Source organism: Lactuca serriola, chromosome 9 (genome assembly GCF_051521515.1).
Source record: "Lactuca serriola cultivar US96UC23 chromosome 9, Lser_US96UC23_V15, whole genome shotgun sequence".
In the NCBI taxonomy this organism is placed as follows: Eukaryota; Viridiplantae; Streptophyta; class Magnoliopsida; order Asterales; family Asteraceae; genus Lactuca; species Lactuca serriola.
In genome coordinates, this window is record NC_136416.1 from 32,892,250 (window position 1) to 32,901,933 (window position 9,684).

The 9,684-nt window shown below is 35.5% G+C and overlaps 2 protein-coding genes across 3 annotated transcripts; one reads left to right on the forward strand and one right to left on the reverse strand.

Moving 5' to 3' along the window:
- Window positions 1-2,501: 2,501 nt before the first annotated feature.
- LOC145072699 (uncharacterized) lies at window positions 2,502-4,974 on the forward strand. Of its 2 annotated transcripts, XM_079019162.1 has the most exons (4): window positions 2,502-2,737; window positions 3,363-3,533; window positions 3,957-4,279; window positions 4,366-4,974. In XM_079019162.1, exons 1-4 carry the CDS (start codon window positions 2,707-2,709, stop codon window positions 4,876-4,878), a joined length of 1,038 nt encoding a protein of 345 aa, XP_078875288.1. In that variant the 5' UTR covers window positions 2,502-2,706; the 3' UTR covers window positions 4,879-4,974. The 2 variants fall into 2 exon arrangements, with proteins under 2 accessions (XP_078875288.1, XP_078875289.1); XM_079019163.1 differs by lacking the exon at window positions 2,502-2,737 and having other exon boundaries at window positions 3,394-3,533; window positions 3,901-4,279.
- An 813-nt stretch (window positions 4,975-5,787) lies between these two features.
- LOC145072700 (uncharacterized) lies at window positions 5,788-6,438 on the reverse strand. The gene has a single exon (XM_079019164.1). The coding sequence runs from the start codon at window positions 6,394-6,396 to the stop codon at window positions 6,046-6,048; it is 351 nt and encodes a 116-aa protein (XP_078875290.1). The 5' UTR covers window positions 6,397-6,438; the 3' UTR covers window positions 5,788-6,045.
- Between the last annotated feature and the right edge of the window lie 3,246 nt (window positions 6,439-9,684).

Below are 9,684 nucleotides of genomic sequence, written 5' to 3' on the forward strand. Positions count from 1 at the left end.
TTAACTCGACGAGTTCTTCTTCTAAACTGATGTCCAAAAGTCCTTCATTCTACTCGCCGAGTTGTATGAACAACTCATCGAGTTCATCTTCATCCGAAGAACACTCTATGTTGAGACTCGCCGAGTTGTATGAACAACTACAGAGTCTGCTCTTGAGGTAAGAAGATTGCCTTGGACTCGCCGAGTCAGGGCATTGACTCGCCGAGTCCCTCCATGGATGAGTCTGGCTTCCGACTCACTGAGTCCACCCATGACTCACAACTCCACTCAGCAAACACAAAAAAGGGGAAAAACTCGGGGACTCGCGACTCAACTCGCCGAGTCCGATGAACGACTCGCCGAGTCGTTCACATGTAATTACTATATACTCGATTTTGCTTGAATCCAGCTCATGCCATACATAGATCTGGGTTCCTGGGGTTGATTGAACACGTAAAGTTTCAAACTTTACGTGCATGCATGCTCATTCAAGTGATTTAAGGACTTTAATGGGGTTAGAAGTGTAAATCTAGGCTTGTTCATGAAAATGGCCCATAAAGGTTGTAGATCTGAGCTTCTAGAGCTCAGATGTGGTCAGATCTAAAGGCTAAACGAACCAAGGAGTCCTCTAAACCACAACCAAGCCAATAAATGGTTCCAAAAAGTCTTGAGGATGCTCTAATGAAGGTTCAGCCATTGAAATAGAAGAAGGGGGTCGAATTTTACCTTACTATTCTCCGAAATGGGTCCACAACTTTTGTTCTCCTCCTTCTCCTTGATCTTTCCTCATTCTCTTCATCAAATCTTCAAAGAAACACGCACAAACACTCAAATCACAAAGGGGAAGGTTAGGGTTTGGCTAGGGTTACTCTGAGAGCTTAGGGGAGAGCTTGGGGGCGCATATGGTAGTTTAAATAGGGTGCAAACCCTTGAAATTAGGGTTTCATCCAGACAGCGGGGACTCTTCGAGTCCAAAATGTGGACTCGCCGAGTCGCCAACTTAAACGTGATCAATGACCCGACTCTACTCGGCGAGTCGGGCCTACAACTCGCCGAGTCTAAGGCTAAAAATGTAAATCACTTATATAGATTATACGTACCAGGAACCAGGTGCTACACAAACCCATATTAGGTTCGAATTTAATATTGATGCAACAAGAATATGAACCAGATGAGAATATGAGAGGAGTTGATTATGATTATTTTCTTGTCTTTTCTTTAAATGATGGTCTTGAAGTTGTATTTATACAACAAAAGATAACCAACACAATAATGGTGGTACTGTAACCGCCACAAGCATATAACATCCAATTAAACTATAATATTAATTACAATTTCAGTTACAAAAAGAAATGAAATATTTGCTAAAAAGGTCCTTGAACGTTTTCGTTTCCTTCTTCCACCCCATTAAATTGGCTAAAACCAATTTTCCAACAAGGGCCAGCGGCTCCACCACCACGATCAAAAATAGAGGCGAGAGAGGGAGGAAACAATCTGTCTAAGATGATGATCGAGAAATATAGGGGGATAGATAGGGTTGTAAAGGTTGTCAGAGCTATATAAGTCCTTAGAGTTTGGAGCCGAAGTTCAAAATGAGGAGATATAGTTTTGTAAAGGTCGTTGGAGCTTGGAGATGTAGTTGCAAAGATCATAGAGTTATAGAGGACGGTCGAGCTTGGATATATATACATATATATATATATATATATATATATATATATATATATATATATATATATATGGCTAGATTATAATGTGGATGAACAACTATTGTGCAGACGTATGGACAATGCTATTCTATGAGAATTACTAACAAAATAGGTTGTTTAGTAATGTGAATACGTTCAACCTTACACAAATATCATCATTTTCATGCATTCTCACTAATTCTTATTCATTTCCATCGTTTTTCACTCATTTTCATTCTTACAAAATATGACTCATAAACATTCTGACAACATTCTTACAGAATGAGAATAATAATAAAAAGTCTATAACCTTGTATACAATTTAATTACTGAAAATGTGTGATAATGACAATAGTTATGTAAGAATTAACGTATTCATATTATCAAACAACATATTTTCTTTGTAATAGCATTGTCCACACGTCCGTAGAATAGATGTCAATCCACATTTGAACCTAGCTCTCTCTCTCTCTCTCTCTCTCCTTCCCCCCCCTCTCTCTCTCTCTCTATATATATATATATATATATATATATATATATATATATTGTTGCGGACGGTGGTCAAAGTTGATGGGGTGTGTGTGTGTCAGAGAGAGAGAGAGAGAGAGAGAGAGAGAGAGAGAGAGAGAGAGAGAGAGAGAGAGAGAGAGAGAGAGAGAGAGAGAGAACTACTTCAGGGACCATCAATGTAACTTTTTGAAACCACAAGGACTATCCGTGTCAAAAATACAATAGTAGGCCCAAATATGTAAATGGGAAAACCATAAGGACCGTATGTGTATTTTACTCAAATTATTAAGTTTTTGTTGATCCTCGTTTATTCATTTCAAAATTACCGTCATCAAACAAATTCAGTTTTGAGATTTTGGCGACGCTACCGCAAAACCGCAGCCATCGCCTGAGGAAATCGAGTACATAGATCTTCCTTGTAGCCCTAATCGATTCGATGAGGAACGATACGATACACGAGTTGTTTACTAGGAGACGACAGCAGCTGAGATTCTAAGCGGAGGCGGTATTGAGTCTTTTTAGGGATTTGATGGGACGTGTTCCTGTTGATCGTCAATCAGGTAATTTCATTTCTGTAGAACTCCCTTTTCAGTACTAGTCGGGATTTATAGGGAAGAAAATCACCAATATGAAAGATAAATCAGTTAGGGCGCAGATGGAGTTAGTTGTTAATCAAGCTAAGAAATTAGCAGTTTCCCTTTCTAGAATTCCTGATTCCAAAAGAGTTAAATCGAATGTTTCTCCTCCATTATTACCTTTGATTTTGTTCATTTGATGATTTTGGTGCCTCTTCTCCGCCTGGTTTTCTGATTTGGTGAAAGGTGGAACAATGTCTTCCAGTTCCAGGAAAGTAGGAAACCTAATGATGAAGGGACTTCCTAATTTCTGATTAACGATTGCAACTTTACAAAGAGACAACATAGGTGCATTATTGTAACTAGGGTGGTAGAAATAATTGGGTTATATTGCATCTAAGTTAAGTCTTAATTAGGTAAATTAGGTGGTTGTTCGGATTCTGATTTAATTTATGAGACTCCTAAGCTTCTTCATATAGCATTTTCAGTTGCTGTTTCCATTAAGATGTAGCCTCTGAATCATTAAGCATTTAGAGCGTTCGAAAAGACGAAAATCACCTCTTAGCTTTTTTTTTTCTTTCTAATTTTCACTCTTTGCCTACAAAAACAGGCCTCCAACAGAAATCTCCATCTGCTGAGCTTCCATTGACCGAAGCTTCTCCTTCCTCCACCAGTCCACACATCAGCTTTGAATCATCGCCGGCCACCAGAAGTTCAACCACTCCATGCAGCGACCAGAGCAACAAAAAAAATCGAGCTGTCATCCTTCCGCTATCTCTCGGTATCTCTCTTTTCTGTTGAATGTCTTGTTTTTATGTTGAATCTCTCAATATCTCTCTCTTTTTTTTTTGCACTTTCTTTCGTAAAAAAAAATCGAGTTTTGTGAATTTCCTTGCTTTTTACTTGATTTAAAAACGTTTTCATGTGATTTTTATGCCAACGTTGTGATTGTTGAAGCTGATTTTGTGTTTTGTTTGCTGTTTTGTTTTTTATAGAAGTTGTTTTGTATTATTCGAGCTGTATTTATGATATTTGATGCTGTTTTTGTGTTTTTGATGCTGGTATGTAATTTGGTAATTATTGATGCCAGTTTGTGTCTTTGTTGCTGTTATGTGATTTTTGGTTTTTTTTTTTGCTGTTTTGTGAAGAATATAGTTCATGGCTTTTGTTGAATTGGTGAAATCATTCTTACAAATTATCTTAGGTGTGGCACAAAGAAAACCTCCTAGAATTAATTGGAAACAAGAAAATATTGAGAAAACATTTCTAGAAGCTTGCTTACATGAAATCACTGTAAATGGACGGGAAGGGAATAGCTTAAAAGTCAACTCATGGAAGAATGTAGGCCAAAGACTACAAAAAGAACATGATTTTGATGCAAATCAAAGGCAAATGAAGAATCGTTATGACTATCTGAAAGCCAAGTTTGGAGCTTGGTTGAAGTTGAGAAACAAATCGGGGAATGTATATGATCCAATAAAGAACAAATTCAATTTAGAAGAAGAAGAATGGCAAATGGAGATTAAGGTGGTGTCTTTTATATATGAAAACTATCATTGTGTTTCTAGCATCTTTATAAATTATTCTTATATACTTGAAATATTTTTAAACAGTCGAACAAATACGTGCAAACATTGAGAACAGCGCCACTACTTTTTCCCGATCTTTGCATCCAATTGTTTGAGGGAGTAACTTCCAATGGATTTGATGGTTGTGGGCCCTCTTCTCAACTTCCTCATGATATGGATTCACCTCAATCGCAACAACCCTCGACTCCAAGAGTTTTGACTCATGCTCAACAACCCCCGACTCCAAGTGATGAGTCATCTTGTCGTTCGAAAAAACGAAAAAGCAAAGATTCGCTTGAGTTAAAAATCTTAGAAATCGGGGAAGAAATTTGTAAGGTTGCAAGGTTGTTGATGAAAAACCATACTATAGATGATGATGTAGACGCTTGTATTGAAAAATTGGAGAAATTTGAATGGGGAACAGAAGATCCAAGATATAACACGGCTCTTATGCTTTTTGGGGAAAGTGAGGGTCTTAGGAAGGTTTGGTTGCATATTAAACCGGCTTCTTGTGAGAATTGGATTAGGAATGCTGGACGTAAGTATGGCTTGTTGTGAGACTTGGTATGGAAAGTAGGAAAGTTAGTCATCTTATGTTATTGATGTTTTGTGTTGATGGAATTTATGAATTTTTATGTTATGGAATATTGAGTTTATGCTGTGTTGATGATACAACCTTCTTTTATATTTCACATGTAATATATGAATTCATACGATGGAATTTTAGTTTTCATTTTAATAGCTTGGTATTGGATGATTTTACTATCAAGAAGAGTAGAAAAGATAACAGATAAGGCATCGACTAATCATATATACATGTAAGAATTGTTACAAGGATTTACTATATAATGCCATGAAAATGCTTTTTTATTTCGGAAAACATTAACTTTTATTTTAGCTAAGTAAGAAAGATCAAAACTTTTTATATTACATCTCTTCCAATCTGTATAATTGAAAAGAATCCATTCAATACCTTTCGTGTACTCAATTGATCCATATATTCATCTACAATATATTCTTATGTGTACTCAATTAGTTAAGATTAGACACCCTAAAACACACACCTTAAATTGTTTCTGGTTAAGAAAAAAAATATTAGTCCCATTAACATGAGATCGACCAATCACCATGTCCTAATAGCAACAAGGAAGCTGATGAACATGCTCTCTCTTACGGATACTCTGGGTGTGTTTGGTTCAAATAATGTTTTTGGAAGGAATGAAATGTGTAAAAAGAACAAAATTGGAAAGTAAATCAAATAATATGACCAAAACACCCTTTTATTGCAACTTATTTCAATCATCCAAGCAGTGTGATGGTGATCAATCTGAGTTTATCACAAAGGATTCAATGGGTTACAGATTGAAAGGGAAGTCAAGATTTCGCAAATCATTTTCATGCAGAAGCCGAAGTGCCCAAAAATCATACATAATAAGAATTTGCTTAATTTGAGTCCAATCTAGAAAATTACCAGAAAAATCACAAACTGCAAAAGGTTAGATAAACTTGCAAAAGATTCTAGAAAACAATATCCCCCAAATTAAGACCTAAATTTCATAGCAATTCGAATATTTAACATTATTATCAGAAAAACTGACAAACCCACATATGAACAAATCCAAGTTCCAAGATTTTGCTCCTTTAGTTCAGTCCAGTGATTTGGAATAACACCAAGTCAAAACATAGGCATAAGTACCATCGATCCGAAGACACAAGACTGGACAATCAATCGGAATCATCAGCCGCCGCGAGGATCTGCCGCTGAGCCTCAAGGCGTTCGACGGCTTTCTGGTGGGCCCACGTCTCTAGGGTTAGATCGGGCTTGGCGTTGAGTCCGACGCCGAGGATGACAATTGTTAGGAAGCTAGTGACGTAACAAGGTAGCTCCCAGTCTTCCCACTTCCTCGACTGGCCCGGTGGGAGAGGAGTCCGATTCAGAAAGTATCCGTTAGGGCGCTCCTGGTGTCCGGGGGTGATCCAACGGCTAGGACCGTCGCCGCCTCGTTGGCGGATGGTGGAGGTAAGGCGTGATCGGAGCATGCCTGCGGCGGCCGAGAAGGGTTTGGCGGACGGCATCTCAACGACGATATCAATAAAAGCCTGAGATAGATGAAGGCTCAGTATATGGTCTAGACTCTAGATCTTCACTTCAGACCAATACGATGTCGTTCCCAAGCTATGGGCAATTCACAAGTAACACCCTTATAAAATGTGGTATCGACAAAAACACCTTTCTAAAATACGGCATCTACAGTTACAGCCCTATAAAAATGTTATAGAAGGCTCTCTCCATTTTAAAACTTGATATCTTTTAATTTAATTAATTTAAACTGAATTTTATTAATTGAACTTATCTTGGATTAGGAAGTGTATGTTTGTCGTTCTAAAAAAAACTTATAATTGCTTGAGTAGATTGAATATGCATATAAGGGAAATTTATGGAAAATTAAAGTATCTTTAATATAATTAGTTGGTATTTCGAACATAAAATTTGTAAACGTAAAAATATTTGATAAAATTAGTTGTATATAACCTATTTAGCACAAAAAAATACATGTTTTAGCTACATGATATAATATTGAATTATAATAACATTGCATATAACGACATGTTTAGCAATAAAAACTAGTTTGATATCTATATTGGCAATAAAATAGTAGTTGCTCGTTTCACCGTTAATTCACCTTAGTTATAAAAAAAAAATTGATGTTATCTCATTGAGTTATTCATTGCTTTTAACTATACATAATAATTTTACTAAAAAACATCAAAGTTATTAAAAGTATTCACATTTAAATTTACATATTTTTAACAATAAATCTTTCAAGATAAAAAAATTGTAATAGTCGTTTTTAGAAACAAAAAATAAAGTTAATTCGAAAAAATTGAAAGTGTAAGGATCAAACTGAAAATAAATTTAAAAATGTAATGGCTAAACCGAAAACATAAAAATTATAAGGCCAAATCGGAAAAATAAAAAAATATCAAGGTTAATCCAAGTCTTTTATATGATTAACCCTAATATTTAATTGCTCTATAACTATCCTTATAAAATACAAATACTGTATTAGAGATAGAACGGTTGGTTCATATTATTAAAAAAAAATAGATATTATATCAAATCAAACATTTATAAAAATTAAAAGAATTTTAAATAGAGTTTAATATTCACTAAATTGCATGTTTAATACGAATACAAACAACATGATGGGAGTTGGTTCTACTTATTCTAGTTAGAGTGTTGCTCCTATTTAGTTAAACTCCCATCGAGTCTCAACTAGACTCGTTTCATACCTTCATCATCAAGTCATCGACATAAATCCACACCGATATATACCCCTCCTTATATTTGGAAACAGTTGTTCATGGGATTTCTTGAATCCAAAAACTTCCCTAATTAAATCAACCCCATCTATGATTCCTATATAACACCCCTCATATCCCTTCTTCACACCCACCCTCATCTTCTTTGTCTTGTGCAATTTAGCAATCGACAACCATCTATTAATTCTTCTGCAACTTCCTTCAATTTGTTTCCATGGACTTCGATGGGTATCCTACGCATACACATTGTTTGCATCTGGGAGGCACCTGTATATGTGTCTACGACTCTTTCCCTATTCATCAATATCTACAAGACGAACATCGTTTCCATGTATCCTACCCATACGCCTGGTTTTTAAACAGAAACCAAGCAGCTGCCATAGTCAACTTTAACGACCTCATCATGTATGAAAATGGGCTATCATCTTTGGTACCCACCCTTACCGATCAACAATACTATGCAGCAGAACAATCATACGACCCTGTTGATGAAGTTTTTATACTAGACGATCTCGAGATTGATGAAATTATGAATGAGAGCTTCGAGCAAACAGCAAGTCACGTGCCATGCATTGGGTTGACCGAGAAATTCATCTCCAAGAATCTACGAGTAACCAGGTATTGTGAAGAAGAAGAAGAAGAAAAAGGTGAGATTTGTGTTGTATGCCAAGTTGAATTTGAAAGCAAAGAGAGAGTAGCGGTGCTTCACTGCAAACATCGATATCACCCAAGATGCATCACGGAATGGTTGGTTCGACAAAATGTGTGCCCTATTTGTAAGGGTCAAGGTTTATCAGTATAGAAATTTCTTTTTCCTATATATGGCTTGTTTGGAATATATTATAGATTTATTAGGTTTATGGCTAACATTAAATCGGTTCTTTTGTAATTGTTTCGAATATTTCTTCAGATTTTGCACCCTTTGAAATTTGATCACTCCATGACAATTTTTTGTTTTTTGTCTAGCTTAGGAATATTGCTTGTCTTCTTTAGCATTTGACTTCTCAATCATGTGCTCTCTGTCATTTAGAACATAACAAGTGATATAAATCCTTTATATTTCGACTCTTACATATCTTCACATATTGTTTTTCATCTTTCTGTTGGATTTGAATGTACTTACATTAAAGTATAACATGCCATATTTAGAGTTCCTGTTTGTAATTTTTTTTCTTTTCGTAATTCCATTTTCCATGTTGTATAATTTTTGGAAGTTTCAACTTTCCGATGACTTGTCCTTCCAAAATATATATAAAAAAAATCTTGTATATTCGTAGTGTTAAAAATTTATGTAAAAGGCCTGCTTATTAAAAAGTTATGTTAAAGATGGATTCTCAAACATTTTTCCATGTTTACTATACTTCTTTTATTGAAAACATTTTTTCTATATTTCTTTCTATACTTACGTACTACCCTCACCGCTTTTTATTCATTAGAAAAATTGAAGATACTATCTATATTATTGCAGGTAAAATGTGAAAAGGCAAAGAAAATTTCAATGGGTTATATTGGTGTAGCACATAACAAAATTTGGCTGACTTTTCTTCAGTTTAATAAATATGAATATTATTATATTAAACATTATTATATTTAGTAGCTATATAAACCGTGCGACTCCTTTTGGTCTAAATTAAACCTTTTGATTTTTCCGTATTTAACTTATTCCTATATAAACGGGTTAAAAGTGCAACTATTATACGTTTAGCCTAAATGGTATCATTAAATTTTTACCAATGACAATCCTAGGTGAACAAGACTACTAACGGTAACACCGCCCGCTAAAGCGTTTTTCGTTGGCAATATTGGCCACATCCACTGATGTCTCTTTCCTCATTTACCACTCAAACATCAATGTCTTTCCTTATTCTATCTCTTTTACTTTCAACACCACACCGGTCCTTACCTCTCCTTGAAAATGACAAAGATGGCAAATGTGTCAAGGTCATCTTATGTGGAGTGTGGTGCCATCGACATCGCACCGTTCAGTCTTAAAGATACTAGTGTATTAATTTGTTAATCACTTTAAAAAAACATAATTTA

Bases quoted from the DNA above. Each gene is read 5' to 3' on its own strand.
- LOC145072700 (XM_079019164.1), bottom strand. From the start codon at position 6,396: ATGCCGTCCGCCAAACCCTTCTCGGCCGCCGCAGGCATGCTCCGATCA.
- LOC145072699 (XM_079019162.1), top strand. From the start codon at position 2,707: ATGGGACGTGTTCCTGTTGATCGTCAATCAG. The intron at 2,738-3,362 runs GTAATTTCATTT...CTACAAAAACAG, and splicing joins TCCTGTTGATCGTCAATCAG to GCCTCCAACAGAAATCTCCA. The intron at 3,534-3,956 runs GTATCTCTCTTT...AAATTATCTTAG, and splicing joins CATCCTTCCGCTATCTCTCG to GTGTGGCACAAAGAAAACCT.